Genomic DNA, 27331 nt, shown 5'->3' with positions numbered 1-27331 from the left:
ACAGAATCAAATGTTTTATGGTCATGATTCACCAGGAGCCTGGATGGCTTGGTTCCAGGCTTAAAATAATTTATATAAATATGTTTCGGAAATCACCAGAAGTTTCATTACATGTGACATGTTTTGCGTGTATCATCTACTCAGGCTTTTGTGATCCCCAGACAGTTTTTAAGTTGCTTGATTCAGTATTCAGATATTTGATATTAATTTTATCAGACACGCCCGCTTCCTATGCAAACCCATTATAACTTCAAAGTCCATTTTTAACATGTTAGATTCATCAAAAACACCCGTCCTTGGTTATGGTGACTCATTGTGTCCTCCTAATAAGTGAGGGGGCCATGTTTTTCTGATTACTTTTTTCATTTATTTTAGTTAATGTTTTTATTGAATTATTTTCAAAAACAAATATAAAAAAAGAATGAAAAAATTAATTGTCCTCCACGTATTAGGAGGACAATGTCAGTCACCAGAACCAAGGACGGGTGTATCCGATGAATCTAACATGGTTAAAATGGAGTTTGAAGTTACAATGGGTTTGTATAGGAAGGGGGCGTGTCTGATAAAATGAATATCAAATATCTAAATAGTGAATCAAGCAACTTAAAAACTGTCTGAGGTGCTCCCAAAAGCCTGAGTAGACGATAAGGATAAATTGACCCAATAAAAAAAAAAAGTGAAATATCCCTTTAAGTAGGCTACCAGGTCTTCTGACTTATCTTAAGACCTGGAGGCGTGGCCAATACTGTGACACTATTTTGAGTGGCTAAACAGCATTGGCCACGCCTCTAGGTCTTAAGTTAAGTCAGAAGACCTGGTACTTGAGTTGTGCAAAATAGCCCTCAATGTTCCAGCGTTAGAATCCTTTCAATTGAAATAGAGCCACACAAACATAAATATGTTTGAGTGTTTAAGCTAACAAGCTAACGGTAGCCTGCATGCTGCTGTCAGAGCAGTAGTGTTGTTGAACATTTGTGTGTGTGTGTGTGTGTGTGTGTGTGTGTGTGTGTGTGTGTGTGAAAGACAATTGACTGACTTCTAAGTAACAAACTAAGCTATGACACCATGTTTGTATGCTATAATATGCCATGTGCTTCAAACATAATTATTTGAATTGTTGTATAACGCAAAACCATATGTTATGTGGCCTATTTCATTTCATTTCAAACCTTTATTAATTCTCGAAAGACATTGAGGTTAACCTCATTTGCAGTGTCGTCAAGATACATCACAGTATATTTCATTTTCTGAAAAGGCGGGCGGGCGGGCAGGCAGGCAGGCAGGCAGGCAGGCAGGCACAAACAATGCATTTAACTTGGAAACCGGTTGTTACATAACACCACCCCTCCTCTGTCTGTTCCTGCTATGGTGTGTGTGTGTGTGTCAGTGTGAGAGTCCACATGTGTGTGTGAGAGCGAGAGGCAGGAGCAAGCGAGAGAGAGAGAGAGAGAGATAGGGAGGAAGACTAGAGACAACTACGACACAATGTAAAACACACTGATACAGATATGTTCATGAAACATCAATGTAAAGTACATGAATACACTGTAACAACATGTTTCCTCTCTCTCTCTGTCCTCACATAACCTCGCTTCACCAGGCTTTCTGTCCTCACAGGGTTAAATACTCAGTGACTCCTCCTCAGCTCTGTAGACACTCCTTACTGTATGATAGAACTTTATGTGTTTATTCACAGTCCACCATTTTAACAGACAACACACTGTAGACACTCCTTACTGTATGATAGAACTTTATGTGTTTATTTTAACAGGACAACACAGAGAACTGCATGGACTCCATTTTACCACGGTGGATTAAAGCATAAAGATTAATATAGGGTAAGTGTTTTAATCACTTTACTAGAACTAATGTCTCTAGTCTGGTATTATATAGTTGATGGTGTTTATACAATGACTCGGTCATAAAAGTTGAATAAACAAACAATGAAGCATTGCTTCTTAATGATTCTTCTCCCTAAAAATACTGTATGTCATGACATAGTATGAGTGATTGGGGGAAAGGGATCAATATCACGTGATTCCCTTGTTTGACCCTTAGAAGGTGTAAACAAAGGTGCTTATTGGTCAAAAACCTGGATGTGTGTCTCAAAGAATTACCCCTCCCTCGCCCCTCGCTCTCATTCTGGCTTTCTCTCCCTCTGGCTGGCAGCCCCCACCCCTCCCCCTCTCCCTCTATCTCTCAGAACACAGAGAGACTTGTACAAAGAATGTGAGTTAGATAAGGAATAAGTTATGACTCTGACATTAACACAGTGTGAGTCACTCAGAGTCTCCACTAGCCTGACGCAGTTCACTCAGAGGAGTGGGCGGGGCCTATGGTCTGGAGACAGACAGTCTCCACAGCAGTTTACTGTAAACCATGTGACCACATCTTTGTGTTCCTCTCTCTCTCTCTCTCTCCTTGACAGTGTTGGGCAAGTTACTTTAAAAAAGTAACTAGTTATAGTTATAGCTCTCAAAAATAAATATGTATTACATACATAGAGCAGTAACTATAACTAGTTACTTTTTATTTACATTTAACTTGGAAACCAGTTGTAACAGTACACCACCCCTACTGTGTGTGTGTGTGTGTGTGTGTGTGTGTGTGTGTGTGTGTGTGTGTGTGTGTGTGTGTGTGTGTGTGTGTGTGTGTGTGTGTGTGTGTGTGTGTGTGTGTGTGTGTGTGTGTGTGTGTGTGTGTGTGTGTGTGTGTGTGTGTGTGTGTGTGTGTGTGTGTGTGTGTGTGCACGTGGACAGGGTGGCCCATGTGATCTAAAAAGGTCCGCTTTTGAGTAAAAGTCTGGTTTCATTGTTAAAGTAAATAACTTAATTAAATATACTAATAATAAACAAGCTCCACACAGTGTGAGCTGGACAGTGTGTGACAGGTGGGCGGTGACTCTAATACAACATTCATTTAAAGGTAGACTTCTGTTTCTGTTTAAGTTTCATCTGGCTGATGGCTGCTCAGATGTCACTTGGGGTTTAAGTGTCTTGCTCAAGGACATGTTGACCCTCATACTACAGTACTGTAGGTGAACTGGGCAGGGGCGTCACTACCGTCACGCAGACAACGCGGTTGCGTTGAGGCCCATGACGTTGGGGCACATCCCCACCCAGAAAAAATAAAATAAAAAATTATATATATACATTTAAAAAAAATGAATTAAAAAATAAACTTGGGTGTGCCCCAACATTGTAATTGTTAACTGTTGTTTATGTACCCGAAACGCGTGCATGCGCGTTCATGAGGGCCCGCTGTGACCACCTCGCATCGGGGCATACTGTTGCCTTGTTACGCGACTGGAACTGGGGTTTGAACCTGTGACCTTCTGATTACCAGACTCTCTGTAGACACTCAGCTATCTGCTCACATGTCTTTGTCTCTGCTGTCACTTGTTGTAAAATGTTGCTGCTATTCTGTACAAATACAATATGAGTCTCTGTAAGAATGTAATGTACATGTTGTATGTACATACAAATGTAATGTACATACAGACCTTATTTATTATTTATTTTATAATGTAATGTACATGTTGTAATGAACATAAAACACAATGTGTCTTAAATACTAGCAGACCTTATTTAGCTCTGTGATTATATGCTGGTAGAAAGGAGTTGGTCGCGAAAAGTCATTCCTGAAAAGCCAGGAACAGTGTGTGCATAAGTGCACACGCGTGTTTGTCTCATTACATTCCTGTTTAAATTCTTAACTGAGGAGAGCATGTGAGGTGCGAACAAGAACAAGTTAACATGGTGTCATATCAGTTGAACCAGTTTACACATAATGTGGTGAAACATTTACCTGCACAGTTCAGTAAAAGCTCTCTCTCTGTGTGTGTGTGTGTGTGTGTGTGTCTGTGTGTGTGTCTGTGTGTGTGTCTGTGTGTGTGTCTGTGTGTCTGTGCCCAGGGTCACCTGGTGTCATAACAGGGCGGGGCACTAGGACCTGTTGCAGCAACACTCCACCTGGTTGAGAACAACACCTCCAGTATGACAGAGCTGTCAGTGTGTTGATTCAACTGAACCGTCTGGACTCCATTTTGTTTTGCCTCGTCGGATCAAAGCATAAAGATTATTGCAGGGTAAGAGATTGTAAACAATACACTGTAGCAATAATCTCTATAGTCTGGAGTTAAGAATATTAACCACTTGAACCCCACAGACCCTATTCTGGGGATGAACGTGACCCATTGTGAGCTTGTAGATAGGCTATTTTTGGCAAAGAGATTTGGTGTAGAGGGAAACAGGTACAGAGCCAGGTGTGTTTTACTAAGAATAGAGGGGTTGAGGGGTTAATGTTGAAGTGTTTTATACCATATACTAGAACCACTTGGTATTTAATATACTTAAATGTGTGTATGTGTGTGTGTGTGTGTGTGTGTGTGTGTGTGTGTGTGTGCGCGCGCGCGCATGAGTTTGCGCACACACACAGAGAGGAGTGAGGTTCCCTGCATATGTTTTCACCAGGGAGACAAAGGCAAGACCCGCCCAGCTCTGCCTCAGATTGTCTTACCATGATATCTGACCCTATACCTTAACCAATCATCACTCCTCTTGTCTAAACCTAAACCAATCAGAGGTAGAATAGGGCGAGTCATGTCTCATGTTGTGCTGAGGTTAGAGTGACAGTAGATCCATGGAGTTCCGTGACCTTTAACAAAATCCACCTCCCTCCGATCGCTCTCCAATGAATTTGAATAGGAAATCCCCCAACGCTGACTGACAACAATGCAAACCTGAACCTGTTTGTTTGCAAACACAAGCGACCTAAACGACTATCTGTAGCTTACCAAACTTTTAGCTTAAGACGAGCCCCCATTTGTTATGGCCTGGCTCCAAGGCCACAACAAAAAAGGAGAAACGACACGGTGGGTATGCAAAAGAGAAGTGTGAACTTTATTAACAAATTATTTAAATGTTAGAAGAACCTAACCCCATCCCTCAAAAAATGCAGTACACTGGGCTCATTTAAAACAGCCCTGAAAATTCACCTTTCAGGAGGCTAAAGGAGGTAGTACCATTTTCCCGTTAGACAGACGACTCCCCCTGCCCTCTTTTTGCTTTGACTCTCACCCCCCCCATTGATTGTACAGTGTTATTATTGCCTTGACTCTCAATCCCCCCCTATTGTTTGTACATATAGTATTTTTTTGTTCTGCATTTTGTTTTTGTTTGTACATTACAGTGTTATTGTTTTTCTGTATTTTGTGTTGATATTTGAACTGTTAGTGCCACTATATATGAATTGAATACCAAGGACCTCAATGGAAACAAGACCGCAAGGACTTTTTTGAACAGACCTTTTAGACAAAGTATTTTAAATGTAACTTTGCTGTTTTACATTTTTGCCTGATAAAATATTCAATCAATCAAAAACAAAGTTTCAACTCATATAGGCAGAGAAACATACTGCCCACTTTAACTGAGGTTAAACAAGGGCACATTAACAAAGGTGCTCTATGTGGCTGCTCCTGCAGCCTGAGGAGGAATGAAGAGGCAAAATACGGACAGGGCAGGTCTTTTATAGTGTTTGAGGAGACAATGGCCAGGTGTCTCCCCTTCCCCTGATTATCTCCACCCTCCAAACCAGCACTGCAACAGACAATGGTTAGGCAGTACTAGGCACACACACAGATCCCTGGCACAGTGTGTGTACTGAGTCATGAACACATATGCCATGATTTTGTGAACGTAACCTTAACTGTACCTTTAATATTTGTGTCTTTGTATGCTCTCCTTTGTGTGGACATAAATACATTCTGTGTGTGTGTGTGTGTGTGTGTGTGTGTGTGTGTGTGTGTGTGTGTGTGTGTGTGTGTGTGTGTGTGTGTGTGTGTGTGTGTGTGTGTGTGTGTGTGTGTGTGTGTGTGTGTGTGTGTGTGTGTGTGTGTGTGTGTGGTTGGTTGGTTGGTTGGTTGGTTGGTTGGTTGGTTGGTTGCAGGTCAAAGTAGCCCTGTCAGATAAGGGTGTCGCAGTCAACTGAACCGTCTGGACTCCATTTTGTTTTGCCTCGTCGGATCAAAGCATAAAGATTATTGCAGGGTAAGAGATTTGAAACAATACACTATAGACATAATCTCTCTAGTCTGGTGTTAAGAATGTTAACCACTTGAACCCCACAGACCCAATGCTGGATGGGAATGTGTGGCGTTGTGACGCATTGTGAGCTTGTTGATCGGCTATTTTTGGCAAAGAGATTTAGTGCAGAGGCAAAAAAGCGATCCAAGTCTTTTTTTACTAAGAATAGAGGGGTTGAGGGGTTAATGTTGTTGAAGTGTTTTATACCATATACTAGAACCACCTTTTCTGAAAGTCATAGTTCTGCCTGGAATATAGACGGGAGACGGGAGACGGTGATAGAAAGATCATGCTTGAACTCGTCTGTGTGTGGTGGTGGTGGGGGGGGGGGGGGTGCATCTCTGTGTGTGTTATCACAGTGCGAGGCGTTATCTGTGAGCTTGTAGATCTGCTATTTTCACAATATTTATCTGTGGAACCGATACCAAGTGCTTGTCAGGGTGGGGGGTCCGCAGTTCAAATATGATTCTTTTGGGGGGTCGCGGCCTGAAAAGTTTGGGAATGTTGTGGAGCTCTCTAGATGGCGATGCATCACTTAAGACATCACTATCCTTCCCAATATTTAAGAAACATCTAAAACAATATCTAATTTCTTCCTTACTGCAGTACATAGATTTAGTAATCTTTACACAGTTTTTTTTCTTTTTCTTCTTTTGTGCAGCTTTTATTTCTTGCACCGCTGCTCCCTTTGTAAACTTGTAAATCCTTGTTATTTTAATGACCTCTTCCATGAAGGAAAGGATTCCAAATAAGCCTACCGGCTTCTTCCTTTCCTTGCACAGCAACTTGTTTTCTTTGAAATGTATTGTTTTTATATATTCTTTATAACAATGTGCTAAATAAGCTAAACAAAACCCTTGGGTTAGATGACAGATAGACTCAGTCATCATAGACGTGGGGGGAACCAGTTCAGTTGGATCACATCAAGTAACGCAGGTAACACACCCATTTAAATTACAGTAACTGTAACAGTGTTACTGAATGGGATGTATTGATAAATCATTTTGAGGCAAAGTATTTGAATCCTCTTATTATACAATATACACAACATGACAACAAGGTGATCTCATGCTACATAAAATACAATAAAATAAGGAGAAAAAATAAAACATGACAATTTACTGGTGTGAAATATCAACCAAGTATTATTACCTCTGCATTGACAACTGCATTTCCCCCTCTGACATATTGATAGGAATATAGGTAGGAACCTTTGGCATGATGTGCAATATTGTGTAGGCTACCACTGGGGACACTTACTAAATAAAGTTTGTTTACTGTATATATTTTTCTTTTTGATTACTACTCGTTTATAATATGATGTTTTTGCATAGTATTGTTATTGTTTGTCATTAAAAGTTTTGATGAATTGAATACACAGGACCCCAATGGAAACAAGCCATAGTGCTTTCTTGGGTTTAATCCTTTTAGCATCCTTTTGTATAGAACTGTATTTTCTGTGCTTTTTTTGCATATTGTTAATTAAGTATTCAATCAATAAATCAATCAATCAATCAATCAATCAATCAAACAAACACTGGAGTGAAGGCAGCTACCATTGAGCTATATAAGGTGCAATTATTATTATGTCACTGGTTATTTCTGCCATGTCCACAGGGTAACCGGAAGACTCGCCCCAAAACACACTCACCCCCATTTCTGCCGCGGACCGCTCTGTTTTACTGAGGTTAAGGTTAGGAATCAGGTTAGGTTTAGACATAGTTTTACTGAGGTTAAGGTTAGGAATAAGGTTAGGTTTAGACATAGTTTTACTGAGGTTAAGGTTAGGAATAAGGTTAGGTTTAGACATAGTTTTACTGAGGTTAAGGTTAGGAATAAGGTTAGGTTTAGACATAGTTTTACTGATGTTAAGGTTAGGAATAAGGTTAGGTTTAGACATAGTTTTACTGATGTTAAGGTTAGGAATAAGGTTAGGTTTAGCCATAGTTTTACTGAGGTTAAGGTTAGGAATAAGGTTAGGTTTAGGCATAGTTTTACTCAGGTTAAGGTTAGGAATAAGGTTAGGTTTAGGCATAGTTTTACTCAGGTTATATTTAGGAATACCAGGTGGCGATCGTTCCGAGGTCGCCGGATTTGACCCGGGGCGAGCGTGTTTTGGGGCGAGCGTTCTTGTATTCGTCCACAGCCCACCAATGAGACGCAGAGTGAGTAATCTTATAAACAGCATTTTGAGAACCTATTATATGAAGATAAGGTTGAAAATGGGTGAAGTGCTCCTTCTTTAAGTACATCTAAAAGGTCACGACACGTCACACATTGCGACGTGTTGTGGGCTTGTAGATCGGCTGCTTTTGGCGAGTGACAGTCTAAATTAAGGTTTATGTACATAGTGGACACGGTCTATGACTCTGTTTTCAAGTGTATCCCATGTATCACCAGATGTTTCATTAAATGTGACATGTTCCTCTTTGTTACACGTTGTATGTCCCATTGTTAGAATCCTTTCAGTTGAGATGCAGCCAAACAGTTTATGCAGCTTATCTTTAAACATGTTTGAACAGTGTTTAAGCTAACAAGCTCACGGTTGCCTACATGGTGCTGTCAGAGCAGTAGTGTTGTTGAAGAGTTTTTAAGCTAACATGCTCACGGTAAAGCCTAGAGAAAGCAAATACGAACCCAGGGGAACTACCATCTTCAAAAAAACAAAAGCAAGGACCAACACCAAAGAGAGAAATCAAAATGTCCAACTCAATAAAAACATTCAAGAAATTATATAAAGCAAAGGTAATTGATAGATATATATACATGCAATTAATAGATATAAATATGAAAGTGAATATCCATATGTGTGTGGGCATACTTTCATATGCACATATACATATGTGGAGAAATATGTTTGTGAGTGTGTATTTGAGTGCATATATTATATGTATGAAGCAATCACTTCATATATATGGAAAGTGTAGCGTTAAGTAACTTAACAATAGGAAGGATAAAGATTATAAATAAATAGAAAAATAAAATAAAATAAATTAATAATAATAGTAATACATTCTAAATAGTGACGGTATAAATGCTGCTAGTGATAGAATATATTGTTATAATATAAATAGAAAAAGGTATAAACAAATTGTTTACGTCTGAAAAACTAAACAAATTGTCGTTTCTTTTTGTTTCGTCTGTTCTGAAATGAAGTGAATGAATTTGAAGCTCTGTGTTTGTTCATTTTCTTTTGTTTGCTCTTATGCTACTTTGATAATTTATTTTAAATGGTAAAAAGGTGGGCAAAATAAGCTTCGGCTTCAGCCGATACCTTTTTGGTCAAATAGTCATCTTGTTGACTAAGTACTGTATGTTCAACTGTTTTTTTTTAAAGTTGTACTGTATGTTCAACTGTTTTGTTTAAAAAAAATCATGACTGAAATAAAAATAACAAACTAATTAACTAACTAACGGTTGCCTACATGCTGCTGTCAGAGCAGTAGTGTTGTTGAAGAGTGTTTAAGCTAACAAGCTCACGGTTGCCTACATGCTGCTGTCAGAGCAGTAGTGTTGTTGAAGAGTTTTTAAGCTAACAAGCTCACGGTAGCCTACATGCTGCTATCAGAGCAGTAGTAGTGTTGACATTCACATGTGCAGTGATGCTTCTGTTGGCTGTAATATCCATGTTGGAAAACCAGGGGCAAACTGACAGCTTAGGAATTTAAGTGGCATCCTTAACATATTATATATTGTAGCTGAAGCTGTGTCTGTGTGTGCATTCACATTGTGTATCTGCAGCAAACATTTACTGTTTTCTGGTCTATTTTGACTGTAATCTTGACAGGTTTAATAAAGACCAAAGATGAGTCATTGTGAGGAGAGAGAGGAGGAGGGAACTGACAAACAGCACATCCACAGACCAGAGCCTCCAGATGTGTCTATGAAGAGTGATTGGTCCAAAGATGAACCTCCTACCTTCAGTAATGAATCTGGACCTCCACACACAAAGTATGTCAATCCTTCTATACAATACACACAACACTATAACACAACGATCTCATGAGTTACTTGTGCAAATGACAAAAACAAGACATATGATCTAATAATGTTGTTTCAACCCTGTCCAATGTACAGATTATAAGTTACTATGTGTGCAGTTTGTGAATGAAGTTGTACAAGTGGTGTTCAGTGGTGATACTGTACTAGACAGGCTGGCTGCGTGTGTGCATGTACAGTATGCAACAAGCAAACAATGTAAAATATGTCTATCACCTGTTATTGTACTGTAAATGTAGTAAAATGTGCTATTTTATTCGGTTTTCTTGTTAGTGCAATGTTGTGAGAGGAAACTAAAATATGTTGCCCTTTTAGAAGTAAAATGGAATATAAAAATGAAAAAAACAAATTGACTTTTTCATTCACATAAACATTTATATGATTCCGGAAGCCTGTACCACAGACCAGAGTCTCCAACACCCAGCTGTGTGTCTATGAAGAGTGACTGGTCTAGAAGAGAACCTCTTAACTTCAGTATTGAACATGGACCTCCACACACAAAGTATGTCAATCTTCCTATACAATATATGTACACAACAATATAAAGCACAACAGACAGTAGCGATCCAGATAAATATCAACCATGTTTGAAAATTGTCTTGACGGCCTCGCATGTCTGAGAGCAAACTGGGAGGCTTAAGATCGGATCTTTGAACCGCTCACACTAGAAGATAATCATGATGGACATTTGCTCTGGATCTAGGCTGGGGTACGGAATGCCCCCCCTCTGTGGAACACAATGTAAATTGAAGAAGTAGACATATAGGATCTATTATATCCTCCCTGGTGAAAGTTTCTCTATAGATTGTAAGTTATACTGTGTGTGTTCAGTTTGTAAATGAAGTCGTACAAATCATAACTGAAAATAGCTGATCTACAGGCTCAAAACACATTGAAGACGTGTTGTTGAGCTTGTAGATAAGCTATTTTTGGTGCGCGACATGCTTCCAAATGACTGAAATCAGCTGTGGCGACTGAGAACTTTAATCCATGTAGATATAAAATGGGACTAACAATAACAAATATTGAACAAATTGAATTCACATGATAATTATATAATCATTGATATGATTCCAGAAGTCTGTACCACAGACCAGAGTCTCCAACACCCAGCTGTGTGTCTATGAAGAGTGACTGGTCTAAACTTGACCCTCCTAACTTCAGTAATGAACCTGGACCTCCACACACAGAGTATGTGAATCTTCCTATACAATATACACAACACTATAAAGCTGCACTCACACTGCAGGGTTTTTAAAATCTTGAACAATTTGGAATTCTGGTAGCATCACACACTACAGGAGAATCTTATTAGATTATTTTATAGGATTATCTTGAACATGCACATACTACGAGATTTTAAAACAATGACCATAGCCGTGGGAACTAGGGGTGCTAAGTGGGCGGACACCCCCTCACGTCCCCACCCAGGAGGAATATGTAGTATAGTTTGTATTAAAAGGAAAATATGGGGAATAATGTAAAGTATCCATGATTCTAACATGCATGGTACATCATTATCAGACCTATATTTATCCTTCAAGTTGTTGTTTAGCCCCAAAATGTGTGGATATAAAGGATATATATCACATGATATTATAGAAACATGTAAATGATTTGCGAACACGGGAGTCACACACAAATTATATAAATGTTTCTATAATTATAACAAATATTGAATAAATTGACTTCTTCATTCACATGATAATTATAGAAACATGTATTTGATTCCAGCAGTCTGGACCACAGACCAGAGTCTCCAACACCCAGCTATTTGTCTATGAAGAGTGACTGGTCTAGAAGAGAACCTCTGAACTTCAGTAATGAACCTGGACCTCCACACACAGAGTATGTGAATCCTCCTATACAATATACAAAGCAATATAAAGCATAACGGACAGTAGCGATCCAGATAAATATCAATCATGTTTGAAAATTGTCTTGACGGCCTCGCATGTCTGTGAGCAGATCAGGAGGCTTAAGATTGGATCTTTAACCACTAACACTAGAGGATAATCTTGACTGACATTTGCTCTGCATCTAGGCTGGGGTACGGAATGCCCCCCCCTCTGTGGATCTCAATGCCAATGCAAATTCAAGAAGTAGACATAGGATCTATTAACGTTATATCCTCCCTCGTCAAAGTTTATCTATAGATTGTAAGTTATACTGTGTGTGTTCAGTTTGTAAATGAAGTCGTACAAATCATAACTAATAACCGAAAATAGCTGATCTACAGGCTCACAACACATTGCGCTGTGAGGTGTTGCGCTTGTAGATCAGCTATTTTCGGTGTAAAATGGGACTAACAATAACAAATATTCAACAAATTGAATTCACATGATATTTATAGAATCATTTATATGATTCCAGGAGTCCGTACCAGAGACCAGAGTCTCCAACACCCAGCTGTGTGTCTTTGAAGAGTGACTGGTCTAGAAGAGAGCCACTGAACTTCAGTAATGAACCTGGACCTCCACACACAGAGTATGTGAATCCTCCTATACAATATACACAACAATATAAAGCATAACGGACTGTAGCGATCCAGATAAATATCAACCATGTTTGAAAATTGTCTTGATGGCCTCGCATGTCTGTGAGCAGATCAGGAGGCTTAAGATTGGATCTTTGAACCGTTCACACTAGAGGATAATCATGCCTGACATTTGCTCTGGATCTAGGCTGGGGTATGGAGGGCTCTATTCAGGGTGAAATTTGAACAAACCACTAATTACGGATTTCGGACTAGGCAAGAGGCGTTTCCCCGCAAAATTCGGTATTCTATGGCACCCCCCTGACCCGCCAAACACCTGAGCTACCCGTTACATTATGCATAGGTGTGGTTTGGGCGTTACAATGATAAAACCAATCACCGTGCCAGAAGCCATCGCCTTTAAGAGAAGACTGCGCTAGCCGTCATCCCCGATCCAATATATGCTCTAGCCTATCTACCTGTCTGCACTGTTGCCTGGTCTGATTATTATAAGCCACACTGGGCTTGTTTTCCTTCTATATTTTTTATTTTATCCAAATACATTTTTATATTAATTTGTAGCCTATTGTGTTCACAATAAGCTTGTCATATTAGTCAGATCCGGAATAGTATATGAAAGCCATTTAAAATATGTATACTATTGGTACACATAGCTGATCTACAGGCTCACAACACATTGCGCTGTGAGGTGTTGCGCTTGTAGATCAGCTATTTTCGGTGTAAAATGGGACTAACAATAACAAATATTGAACAAATTGAATTCACATGATATTTATAGAATCATTTATATGATTCCAGGAGTTCGTACCAGAGACCAGAGTCTCCAACACCCAGCTGTGTGTCTTTGAAGAGTGACTGGTCTAGAAGAGAGCCTCTGAACTTCAGTAATGAACCTGGACCTCCACACACAGAGTATGTGAATCCTCCTATACAATATACACAACAATATAAAGCATAACGGACTGTAGCGATCCAGATAAATATCAACCATGTTTGAAAATTGTCTTGATGGCCTCGCATGTCTGTGAGCAGATCAGGAGGCTTAAGATTGGATCTTTGAACCGTTCACACTAGAGGATAATCATGCCTGACATTTGCTCTGGATCTAGGCTGGGGTATGGAGGGCTCTATTCAGGGTGAAATTTGAACAAACCACTAATTACGGATTTCGGACTAGGCAAGAGGCATTTCCCCGCAAAATTCGGTATTCTATGGCACCCCCCTGACCCGCCAAACACCTGAGCTACCCGTTACATTATGCATAGGTGTGGTTTGGGCGTTACAATGATAAAACCAATCACCGTGCCAGAAGCCATCGCCTTTAAGAGAAGACTGCGCTAGCCGTCATCCCCGATCCAATATATGCTCTAGCCTATCTACCTGTCTGCACTGTTGCCTGGTCTGATTATTATAAGCCACACTGGGCTTGTTTTCCTTCTATATTTTTATTTTATCCAAATACATTTTTATATTAATTTGTAGCCTATTGTGTTCACAATAAGCTTGTCATATTAGTCAGATCCGGAATAGTATATGAAAGCCATTTAAAATATGTATACTATTGGTACACATAGCTGATCTACAGGCTCACAACACATTGCGCTGTGAGGTGTTGCGCTTGTAGATCAGCTATTTTCGGTGTAAAATGGGACTAACAATAACAAATATTGAACAAATTGAATTCACATGATATTTATAGAATCATTTATATGATTCCAGGAGTCCGTACCAGAGACCAGAGTCTCCAACACCCAGCTGTGTGTCTTTGAAGAGTGACTGGTCTAGAAGAGAGCCTCTGAACTTCAGTAATGAACCTGGACCTCCACACACAGAGTATGTGAATCCTCCTATACAATATACACAACAATATAAAGCATAACGGACTGTAGCGATCCAGATAAATATCAACCATGTTTGAAAATTGTCTTGATGGCCTCGCATGTCTGTGAGCAGATCAGGAGGCTTAAGATTGGATCTTTGAACCGTTCACACTAGAGGATAATCATGCCTGACATTTGCTCTGGATCTAGGCTGGGGTATGGAGGGCTCTATTCAGGGTGAAATTTGAACAAACCACTAATTACGGATTTCGGACTAGGCAAGAGGCATTTCCCCGCAAAATTCGGTATTCTATGGCACCCCCCTGACCCGCCAAACACCTGAGCTACCCGTTACATTATGCATAGGTGTGGTTTGGGCGTTACAATGATAAAACCAATCACCGTGCCAGAAGCCATTGCCTTTAAGAGAAGACTGCGCTAGCCGTCATCCCCGATCCAATATATGCTCTAGCCTATCTACCTGTCTGCACTGTTGCCTGGTCTGATTATTATAAGCCACACTGGGCTTGTTTTCCTTCTTTATTTTTATTTTATCCAAATACATTTTTATATTAATTTGTAGCCTATTGTGTTCACAATAAGCTTGTCATATTAGTCAGATCCGGAATAGTATTTGAAAGCCATTTAAAATATGTATACTATTGGTACACACCGGCTGCTCCCAAATAATTAATTACATCATGTTGCGACAACGCTCCTATGTGGTACACAGACAAACAGTAGCACATGGGTATAATAAATTGGACAGTTTTAGGAAAGGTCTATAGCCTATGTAACTCACGTTGGCTGTTATCGTTCTATTTCCACCATTCTAATGGATTCCAGGGGTGTGTAAACATCTCTGAAGTTGCTCCATAGTTCCCTCTGAAGTGACGCAGTTAAAGTTAACTTACATCCATATTGTCCCCGTTATCTTTCATCATCCACCTTTGTTCAGTAATCCCGAACAGAGCTAAACTTTAAGTTTACATCAATCAAAGCCTCTCAAACCCAGACACATTGCTGCGATGCGTATGTGCGTCGCCTACCTACCCAAAATAACAGACATACAAGCTATAAACGGCGCTGCGTCATGTCTGTCAACAGCTTATAGATCTGTTATTTTGGACAGCATGAGGCGCGCGCGCGCCACGGAGTAGCCTAACAAACCAAAAACATTACATTACGTGGTCAACAACATACTAGACATGTAACTTGCTTGGAGCTTTTAATGCAGTGGTTCTCAACCTGTGGGTCGAGACCACAATGGAGCACCCAACGCCTGGCGAGCTTGTAGATCTGCTATTTTCACAATATTTATCTGTGGAACCGAGTCAAACAAAATGGGGGGGTCCCCAGTTCAAATATGGTTATTTTGGGGGGTCATGAACGTAGCGTTTACGTGGGGAATATAATAATAATATAATATATATAATATATAATATAATATTCACCCGCAACATGGGTTTAACGAGACAGCAGCCAAAATGAAAATCACACTATAGATGATCCATCATCTTATAAAAAAATGTAAGCGCTTAAGATTTTAGCCCAAACCCAACGGGACCCGACCCGGCCCGTCGGCACCGGCTGGGCCGGGTCTACGTTTTTTTTACATCCAAATAAATTCATATATTAATTAATTTGTAGCGTATTGTGTTCACAATAAGCTTGTCATATTAGTCAGATCCCCAAGAGTATATGAAAGCCATTTAAAATAGTTACATATTTTTACACAGCTGATGCCAAATAATTAATCAACAGGGCAGCGCAACGCAAAAGTAGGCTAGGTCAAATCAATCACTGTCTTGTCATGACGCAGCAGCAGAGAGCCCCCTTTAAAGTTTAAACCATAACATGACATAAATAATGGATCTTCAGAGTCTTTTTCACCGCAAAGTAAATGTTGGATTATTTCTTCAAATGATAGCACAGGCAGCGGCCAGTAGAAGGTAACATTGGATGTGATTTCTCCATTGCAAAAATGATTACGGTTATTCTATGAAACATATATTTCATAGAATAACCATAATCATTTTTAAAATGGTTATGGGGCAGTGTATATATTTATATAGCCCTATTTGCTCCAAGCTGTTTTTTAAATAAAATATAGACTGTTGGAATAGGGTAGAATGACTCCTGTTCTTAACGAATTACCAAGATTTAATGAGAAATAAGGCTTCTTTAAAAAAATGACTGACGGGCTGGGCTGGGTCTAATTTGTCAATTATTAGTCGAGCCGGGCTGAAATATTTAGGGGATATGAAAGCTCTAGTTAGTAGTTTGAAGTGCTCATGTGGCCTTATAGTTGCTTCTTTTTGTTTTCATAGACCTGCGGACTGCGGTTGCTTATTTCTCGCCAAGGCTGGCAACACGGCTCATGGTCCAACGCACAAAGCCATTGTAGTGTCTGTGTGCACTTGACGGGTGATTTTATAAACCAGCGGGTGCTTTTAGAATCCACTATCCCCCCTCCCCAAGCCGTACCCATGTGTGGGTTGAGAATGTCAATGTGGGGGATATAGCAACAACACGCCTACGGGCACACCTCCATGCGCAAATAACGGCGTCGGCATAATGGTGACGGGTAGAGCAGGTGCTAGAATAACCTATTGGGGCGGCGCAGCTCCATTATCCGGATTTAACAGGTTAAGGGTAGCGTTGCGGCTGGGAAAACTGGCACAGAATAGAGCCGGGAATGCCCCCCCTCTGTGGATCTCAATGCCAATGCAAATTCAAGAAGTAGACATAGGATCTATTAACGTTATATCCTCCCTCGTCAAAGTTTCTCTATAGATTGTAAGTTATACTATGTGTGTGTTCAGTTTGTAAATGAAGTCGTACAAATCATAACTAATAACTGAAAATAGCTGATCTACAGGCTCAAAACACATTGAAGACGTGTTGTTGAGCTTGTAGATAAGCTATTTTTGGTGCGCGACATGCTTCCAAATGACTGAAATCAGCTGTGGCGACTGAGAACTTTAATCCATGTAGATATAAAATGGGACTAACAATAACAAATATTGAACAAATTGAATTCACATGATAATTATATAATCATTGATATGATTCCAGAAGTCTGTACCACAGACCAGAGTCTCCAACACCCAGCTGTGTGTCTATGAAGAGTGACTGGTCTAAACTTGACCCTCCTAACTTCAGTAATGAACCTGGACCTCCACACACAGAGTATGTGAATCTTCCTATACAATATACACAACACTATAAAGCTGCACTCACACTACAGGGTTTTTAAAATCTTGAGCAATTTGGAATTCTGGTAGCATCACACACTACAGGAGAATCTTATTAGATTATTTTATAGGATTATCTTGAACATGCACATACTACGAGATTTTAAAACAATGACCATAGCCGTGGGAACTAGGGGTGCTAAGTGGGCGGACACCCCCTCACGTCCCCACCCAGGAGGAATATGTAGTATAGTTTGTATTAAAAGGAAAATATGGGGAATAATGTAAAGTATCCATGATTCTAACATGCATGGTACATCATTATCAGACCTATATTTATCCTTCAAGTTGTTGTTTAGCCCCAAAATGTGTGGATATAAAGGATATATATCACATGATATTATAGAAACATGTATAATGATTTGCGAACACGGGAGTCACACACAAATTATATAAATGTTTCTATAATTAACGTTATATCCTCCCTCGTCAAAGTTTCTCTATAGATTGTAAGTTATACTGTGTGTGTTCAGTTTGTAAATGAAGTCGTACAAATCATAACTAATAACCGAAAATAGCTGATCTACAGGCTCACAACACATTGCGCTGTGAGGTGTTGCGCTTGTAGATCAGCTTTTTTCGGTGTAAAATGGGACTAACAATAACAAATATTGAACAAATTGAATTCACATGATATTTATAGAATCATTTATATGATTCCAGGAGTCCGTACCAGAGACCAGAGTCTCCAACACCCAGCTGTGTGTCTTTGAAGAGTGACTGGTCTAAAGGAGGAGTTCCTGACTTCAGTAATGAACCTCGACCTCCACACACAAAGTATGTGAATCTTCCTATACAATATACACAACACTATAAATCTGCACTCACACTACAGGGTTTTTAAAATCTTGAGCAATTTGGAATTCTGGTAGCATCACACACTACAGGAGAATCTTATTAGATTATTTTATAGGATTATCTTGAACATGCACATACTACGAGATTTTAAAACAATGACCATAGCCGTGGGAACTAGGGGTGCTAAGTGGGCGGACACCCCCTCACGTCCCCACCCAGGAGGAATATGTAGTATAGTTTGTATTAAAAGGAAAATATGGGGAATAATGTAAAGTATCCATGATTCTAACATGCATGGTACATCATTATCAGACCTATATTTATCCTTCAAGTTGTTGTTTAGCCCCAACATGTGTGGATATAAAGGATATATATCACATGATATTATAGAAACATGTATATGATTTGCGAACACGGGAGTCACACACAAATTATATAAATGTTTCTATAATTAACGTTATATCCTCCCTCGTCAAAGTTTATCTATAGATTGTAAGTTATACTGTGTGTGTTCGGTTTGTAAATGAAGTCGTACAAATCATAACTAATAACAGAAAATAGCTGATCTACAGGCTCACAACACATTGCGCTGTGAGGTGTTGCGCTTGTAGATCAGCTATTTTCGGTGTAAAATGGGACTAACAATAACAAATATTGAACAAATTGAATTCACATGATATTTATAGAATCATTTATATGATTCCAGGAGTCCGTACCAGAGACCAGAGTCTCCAACACCCAGCTGTGTGTCTTTGAAGAGTGACTGGTCTAGAAGAGAGCCTCTGAACTTCAGTAATGAACCTGGACCTCCACACACAGAGTATGTGAATCCTCCTATACAATATACACAACAATATAAAGCATAACGGACTGTAGCGATCCAGATAAATATCAACCATGTTTGAAAATTGTCTTGATGGCCTCGCATGTCTGTGAGCAGATCAGGAGGCTTAAGATTGGATCTTTGAACCGTTCACACTAGAGGATAATCATGCCTGACATTTGCTCTGGATCTAGGCTGGGGTATGGAGGGCTCTATTCAGGGTGAAATTTGAACAAACCACTAATTACGGATTTCGGACTAGGCAAGAGGCGTTTCCCCGCAAAATTCGGTATTCTATGGCACCCCCCTGACCCGCCAAACACCTGAGCTACCCGTTACATTATGCATAGGTGTGGTTTGGGCGTTACAATGATAAAACCAATCACCGTGCCAGAAGCCATTGCCTTTAAGAGAAGACTGCGCTAGCCGTCATCCCCGATCCAATATATGCTCTAGCCTATCTACCTGTCTGCACTGTTGCCTGGTCTGATTATTATAAGCCACACTGGGCTTGTTTTCCTTCTTTATTTTTATTTTATCCAAACACATTTTTATATTAATTTGTAGCCTATTGTGTTCACAATAAGCTTGTCATATTAGTCAGATCCAGAATAGTATATGAAAGCCATTTAAAATATGTATACTATTGGTACACACCGGCTGCTCCCAAATAATTAATTACATCATGTTGCGACAACGCTCCTATGTGGTACACAGACAAACAGTAGCACATGGGTATAATAAATTGGACAGTTTTAGGAAAGGTCTATAGCCTATGTAACTCACGTTGGCTGTTATCGTTCTATTTCCACCATTCTAATGGATTCCAGGGGTGTGTAAACATCTCTGAAGTTGCTCCATAGTTCCCTCTGAAGTGACGCAGTTAAAGTTAACTTACATCCATATTGTCCCCGTTATCTTTCATCATCCACCTTTGTTCAGTAATCCCGAACAGAGCTAAACTTTAAGTTTACATCAATCAAAGCCTCTCAAACCCAGACACATTGCTGCGATGCGTATGTGCGTCGCCTACCTACCCAAAATAACAGACATACAAGCTATAAACGGCGCTGCGTCATGTCTGTCAACAGCTTATAGATCTGTTATTTTGGACAGCATGAGGCGCGCGCGCGCCACGGAGTAGCCTAACAAACCAAAAACATTACATTACGTGGTCAACAACATACTAGACATGTAACTTGCTTGGAGCTTTTAATGCAGTGGTTCTCAACCTGTGGGTCGAGACCACAATGGAGCACCCAACGCCTGGCGAGCTTGTAGATCTGCTATTTTCACAATATTTATCTGTGGAACCGAGTCAAACAAAATGGGGGGGTCCCCAGTTCAAATATGGTTATTTTGGGGGGTCATGAACGTAGCGTTTACGTGGGGAGTATAATAATAATATAATATATATAATATATAATATAATATTCACCCGCAACATGGGTTTAACGAGAAGGCAGCCAAAATGAAAATCACACTATAGATGATCCATCATCTTATAAAAAATGTAAGCGCTTAAGATTTTAGCCCAAACCCAACGGGACCCGACCCGGCCCGTCGGCACCGGCTGGGCCGGGTCTACGTTTTTTTTACATCCAAATAAATTCATATATTAATTAATTTGTAGCGTATTGTGTTCACAATAAGCTTGTCATATTAGTCAGATCCCCAAGAGTATATGAAACCCATTTAAAATAGTTATATATTTTTACACAGCTGATGCCAAATAATTAATCAACAGGGCAGCGCAACGCAAAAGTAGGCTAGGTCAAATCAATCACTGTCTTGTCATGACGCAGCAGCAGAGAGCCCCCTTTAAAGTTTAAACCATAACATGACATAAATAATGGATCTTCAGAGCTTTCTTCATGTCTTTTTCACCTCAAAGTAAATGTTGGATTATTTCTTCAAATGATAGCACAGGCAGCGGCCAGTAGAAGGTAACATTGGATGTGATTTCTCCATTGCAAAAATGATTACGGTTATTCTATGAAACATATATTTCATAGAATAACCATAATCATTTTTAAAATGGTTATGGGGCAGTGTATATATTTATATAGCCCTATTTGCTCCAAGCTGTTTTTTTAATAAAATATAGACTGTTGGAATAGGGTAGAATGACTCCTGTTCTTAACGAATTACCAAGATTTAATGAGAAATAAGGCTTCTTTAAAAAAATGACTGACGGGCTGGGTTGGGTCTAATTTGTCAATTATTAGTCGAGCCGGGCTGAAATATTTAGGGGATATCAAATCAAATCAAACTTTATTTATATAGCACATTTACATCGACAGGTCGAACCAAAGTGCTTCACAGTACAGAGCATAGTAGCATAGACAGGCAATGAATTAAATAGAATTAAAAGCAATAGAGTAAAAATGAGTCTTTAGTAGGGACTTGAAGGCCGTCAAAGACCGAGCAGTGCGAACATGGAGAGGCAGGGCGTTCCAGAGATTGGGACCGGCCACGGCGAACGCACGAGCTCCTCTGGTCCTGAAGTGTGTGTCAGGCACAACCAGGAGAGACTGATTGGCCGATCTCAGGGCTCTTGTTGGGGCGTAAGGAATGATCAATTGAGCTAGATATGGAGGAGACAGGTCATTTTGGGCTTTAAAAACAAACACTAAAATCTTAAAATCAATTCTGAAGTGGACAGGGAGCCAGTGGAGGGAGGCGAGGACTGGGGTGATATGGTCCCGCCTATTGGTGTTGGTGAGGAGGCGGGCGGCGGCATTTTGCACAAGCTGAAGACGCCGGATAGCGGACTGATCAATGCCTACATAGAGAGCATTACAGTAGTCTAATCTAGTTAAAATAAACGCGTGGACGACTCGCTCGAGGTCGATACGGGGTAGATAGGCCTTTGCCCTGGCTAGAAGCCTAAGCTGAAAAAAGCTAGCCTTGACCACGGAGCTAATATGCTTGTTGAATTTGAGTTTATTGTCGAAGGTGACACCAAGGCTCTTAACTGAGGAACGGATATTATCACTGATGGGGCCGAGTGGGGTGATGGGTGAGCTAGGGTTATTGTCGAAGATGATGACTTCGGTCTTGCTTTCGTTCAGAGTGAGAAAGTTTGTGTTCATCCAGGATTTTATATCAGAGAGGCATTTTAACAGTGGCTGGGCGGGGTCAGTGCTGGTCATATTTAACGGTAAATAGAGCTGAATATCATCTGCATAGAAATGAAATGATAGATTGTGTTGCTTAATGAGTGAGCCTAATGGGAGCATATAGAGCAGAAAGAGGATGGGACCAAGGATGGAACCCTGAGGGACGCCGCAGGTTAGAGGGGCCACACTAGAGTTAAAATCGCCTAGTCTAACTTTAAAACTACGGTCGGTAAGGTAAGACCTGAACCATAGTAGGGCAGTACCAGAAATGCCAACGTGGTGCTCCAATCTAGATAGCAGGATCCGGTGATCCACTGTGTCGAAAGCAGCTGACAGATCGAGGAGTACCAGGGCTGCAGGGCAGCCTATATCTGTGATAAGGCGTATGTCATTGAGGACTCTTAGGAGTGCAGTTTCTGTACTATGTCCAGGTCTGAAGCCGGACTGAAATGTATCATGAATGCCATGAGTGGTTAAAAAAGCTTGCAGTTGGAGGTAGACTACCTTTTCCAGGGCTTTGGAAAGAAACGGGAGTTGTGATATTGGCCTAAAATTGGAAAGGGAGAGGGGGTCTAAAGTAGCCTTTTTGAGGAGAGGCTGCACCACGGCTTGTTTGAAAGCAGCTGGGACTGAGCCTGTGCAGAGGCAGGTATTGAAGAGCAACAAGATACTCGGGCCAACAGTGTCAAACGCGTCCTTGAGGAGACTGGAGGGAATACTATCAGCGGGGCTATTTGTAGGGCGCAGGTGCGAGATGACTTCGGCGAGTTGGGCTAGAGAAACAGGGTCAAATTGGCTGAAGGTGGCAATAGGAGGAGATAAGGGGGGGGGGGCGTAAAGGCAGTAGGGGTGTGAGCTGACCTGAGGGTGGTGATTTTAGCAGTGAAAAAGGTGAGAAAATCTTCACAAAGGGCGAGTGAAGGCACAACAGGAGAGGGCTCACGGGGATTGATGATGGAGTTGAGAACATTAAAAAGAACCTGGGGTTTATGGCTATTTTTGGAGATTAGTGCAGAAATATAGTTGGTCTTGGCCAATTTGACTGCATTCTGGTAGTCAAAGAGACAGCCACGTAGGATTTCAACCGAGATATGAAGCCTATCCTTCTTGCATCTTCTCTCAGCACGCCGGCAGGCGCATCTGAGAGAGCGAGTGGAGCTATTGAGCCAGGGCTCTGAAAGTGCTTTAGTGCTTTTTGTCTTTGATTTAAAAGGAGCAACGGAATCCAATATTGAGGAGCATGTGACAACAAAGAGGCGATATAATTCCTCAGCGTTATGAGTGCTGTCGGAAGAGTAAGGGGGAGAATGGTTAAAATTGAGGGAAAACTGGGAGGCAGTTGTGGAAGTTATGACACGCTGACGGCGAGCAGGGGCACAGGGTTTGAGTGGAAAACAGGGGACTGAGACCGAAAATAAAATTGGGAAATGGTCTGATATCCTAATTGAAGAGCAGATATCACTGACAGAGATGGATAGTCCATGGGAAATAATCAGGTCTAAAGTATGGCCCAGATCATGCGTTGGGCCGGCCACTGACTGAGTTAGGTTAAAAGAGTCTAAAAGGTTAAAAAAGTCCTTGACTAGTGGCTTAGACGGGCAGCATGCGTGCACATTCAGATCACCCGAAATTAAAACATAGTCATAATTAATCATAATTATGGATAGAAAATTGCCAAAATCCTGAATAAAAGCTGCGTTAAACTGTGGGGGGCGGTAGATCACTGCACAGAATACAGGTGAGGACAGATTCAACTGAAACTGTTGGAGCTCAAAACTAGAGTAGCTGGTGGAATCCTGGATCAGTTGGCAGTGTAAATTGGACTTGAACACTGATGCTAGACCCCCACCAGAGCCAGTAGTACGAGGGGAACTGAAAAAAGTGCAGTCAGCAGGGAGAAGTTCAAAAAATGCTGTACACTCACCAGGGTCAAGCCAGGTTTCTGTTAGGAACATAAGGTCCAAATTGTGGGAGGTAAAAAAGTCTTTCATAATAAAAGTTTTATTTCTAAGCGAATGGATATTTAATAAGACCATATTGAGGGTTGTATTAATGCTTGGAGAGGACACAGGCACAGCACGGCGCAAATAGCGCAGGTGGGCGTGTTCAACACCGCGTCTGGTGTGATGGCTGGGTGCAGATGGCGAGTTGAAGTGTCTATTACTGATTATTATTGAAATAGGGAATGGCATATTATTAAGGGGGCGGGGGGGTGATGTGGAGGGGGGGGATATGGAGTCAGAAATAGGGACAGGCTGGGTTGGAATGGACATTAACTTGAGTGAAAGTATAGGTCCGAGCCCGTTGGAAAATAGGCTGTGTGAGAGGGCGGAACTGTTGAAGCCGGGACCGGGGGGACGTCAATCAGTGGGGGACCCATCCGGAGTGGGCAGTGTTGTTGTTGTGGTTAGATAGGGTGCGAGGAGGAGGCGGCCAACAGCAATATTATTCGCCAGAGCGTGGCTTCCTCGTCTACTCGGGTGTAGACCGTCTCTGTGAAAGAAAGAGGGACGTTCCCAAAATAAATTAAAGTTGTCGATGTAGCCGATATCGAAAGAACTGCAGGTGTGTTGGAGCCAAGCATTCAAACTGACGAGGCGGCTGAATTGTTCATCGCTACGACCAAAGGTTGCGATGGGCCCAGAGAGGAGGAACGAGACTCCACAGCTTCGTAGGAGATCGATGAGGTGTAAAAAACTTTCTTTTAGCATCTCCGATTGGCGACGAGCAGTGTCGTTAGTCCCAACGTGTACTATGATGCATTTGATGGAAGGTGGAAGGGACGGAAACAGATCTTGGAGAGCTTTGGATAGTGAATTTACCGTGGCACCAGGAAGGCAAACCGTGGATGCATTAAAGTATCGGACCCGTTTAATCACACTGTCACCAATGAGCAGAGTGGTTGGGTTGAAAAGTGGCCGGGGGGGCTGAGAGGATACAGGTGACGCCAGAGCCTCTATGCTGGAGCAGGGGGGGACAGACGGCTCGGCGTGAGGACTGATTGGTGGGGCCGGGGGGGGTGCATTTGGTGGATGGAGCGGGGGGAGACCCCCGGACTGTCTATTTACGGCAGACATCAGCATTTTACGCCGAACAGAAGTAGGCTTAACCCCCGTCCCGCTGGTGGTCCGTGTCGGCGCAGGAGCCAGCAAGGAGCCGAGGTGCGGGGATGGAGGGTGCTCCTCAGGGCGGTGAACGATGACCGGAGCGAGTGGAGAGGCTATTTCATCAGGGACAGGGGGAGAGATTTGCTCAGGGAGCGTGGGGAAAACCTGCTCGCCCAGCAAAACATAGCTGTTGCTGGTGGTGATCGGGGGAACAAGACCCGATTTGTTGCGACAGGAGTATGATTGTTTCCCTTTTTTTGTTTGGACAACTGACCATGGACCGGGAGTGGAGCAAGACAGGGGTCGGGCTTTGGGCTTAGCTCCCGTGCGGGCCCAGTGGTCTCGTGGAGCGGGGACAGTAACGTCCAGGTCGGCCGTTGTTTGTGATGGCACGGCGGGGCCAACGATCACATCGGGGTCAGTCGAGTCCATTTCAAGGGCTGGGGAGACGGCCTCGGGAACCAGGGAGTCGAAGAAAAGCTCGTCATCTTTAATTTTGTGTAGAATTGTGATCCTGCCCTCCAGTTCAGCTATTCGTTGGGATAGGCGATGGCAGTCAACGCAGTTGGATGATCCGGTAAGTGGAGGCATGGTGGTGATTGTGCTGGGGAAAAAGAAAAAGCTATGGCCAGTAAAGGGTGTAACAGTAATGCACAGTCGGGAGTTGATGACAGGTAGGGGCGTAGGCAGTCAGACAGTGAAGCAGTTCAGGAAACGTACCCGCGAGGGCTACACCACGGTAGCCCACAACGAAGAGTAGACACAAAGCATATATGGCACATCAGGTCCCAACCAGAACGAAACTCACCGGCAAGGCCCAGAGACTGGGCCTAATGCGTTGAGGTTGCCTGTATGTTTCGGTGATTTCTCCTCGCTGGCGGGGTTGTAAGGATCCCTGCGGTGCTGTGCTGGATGGCTGACAGGCTAGCTGTCAGCCAGCGCCTGTAGGCTAGCTGTCAAACTAAACCGGCATGGCTAACGCCGGTAGCCTTCCAGAACGAGGCAGGCCGTGAGAAAAAGACAGAAATGATAATCTGTACATCCGACCGCGTAGGTCATTTATACTACTAAAATAAGTGCGTATAATAGCAGCAGACTAACATGACATCAAAAAGTAAGGGTAAAAGATATTTAAAAGGTGGTCGGTTTTGGAGGAGCAGCTGTCAGACGCTGTCTCGCGTCTCGCGTCTCTCATGGAAATGACGATACGCGCCTGGTTCCCAAGCAAGATATGAAAGCTCTAGTTAGTAGTTTGAAGTGCTCATGTGGCCTTATAGTTGCTTCTTTTTGTTTTCATAGACCTGCGGACTGCGGTTGCTTATTTCTCGCCAAGGCTGGCAACACGGCTCATGGTCCAACGCACAAAGCCATTGTAGTGTCTAGTCTACTTGCCAGCCCATAGAGCCCCATTGTGAACCCGGAAATGTTGAGTACACCAAGGTTTTATGTTAGAAATGTTGAGTATGGGTCCCCAGCATGTAGAAACTGCCGGATGCTAACTAGGATATGTTGAGCAATTTTCAGAATTAGCGTATTTAGCTTTTATTAGCATAATCACCTATATGGACAATATTTCAGCAATAGTCCCGGGCCTTAGGGATATTTTCGCGCTAATCAGTCTTAAATGCACCAAATTTGGCCCAGATGTAGCCAAGGGCATGCACTAATGATTTAGCTAGGGCACCCGAGCGGGCGACCTTTGGGGTCGCCATAGCGGCCAAATCCAAAATGGCCGCCATGTAAAACGGTTTTGGCTGTAACTTTTGAACCAGATGAGCTACAAATACAAACTTGGTGTCTATTTCATGTTTTTTGACCATTGCAA

At 41.7% G+C, this 27331-nt stretch overlaps 1 protein-coding gene across 1 annotated transcript in view; it reads left to right on the top strand.

The window, feature by feature from the left end:
* Positions 1-27331, top strand: part of LOC308094995 (uncharacterized protein) — a 793896-nt gene that overhangs the window by 224977 nt on the left and 541588 nt on the right. Inside the window, exons 15-22 of the mRNA XM_080441835.1 lie at positions 11160-11273; positions 11817-11930; positions 12456-12569; positions 13378-13491; positions 14299-14412; positions 17478-17591; positions 18320-18433; positions 19161-19274. Coding sequence (XP_080297961.1) covers positions 11160-11273; positions 11817-11930; positions 12456-12569; positions 13378-13491; positions 14299-14412; positions 17478-17591; positions 18320-18433; positions 19161-19274 — 912 coding nt within the window. The remainder of the gene's footprint in view (positions 1-11159; positions 11274-11816; positions 11931-12455; positions 12570-13377; positions 13492-14298; positions 14413-17477; positions 17592-18319; positions 18434-19160; positions 19275-27331) is intronic.

Source organism: Gymnoscopelus braueri, assembly GCF_963280865.1.
Source record: "Gymnoscopelus braueri genome assembly, chromosome: 11".
Classification (NCBI taxonomy): domain Eukaryota; kingdom Metazoa; phylum Chordata; class Actinopteri; order Myctophiformes; family Myctophidae; genus Gymnoscopelus; species Gymnoscopelus braueri.
The sequence above is the reverse complement of the archived record's forward strand: the minus strand, read 5'-3'. Positions and strand labels throughout refer to the sequence as shown.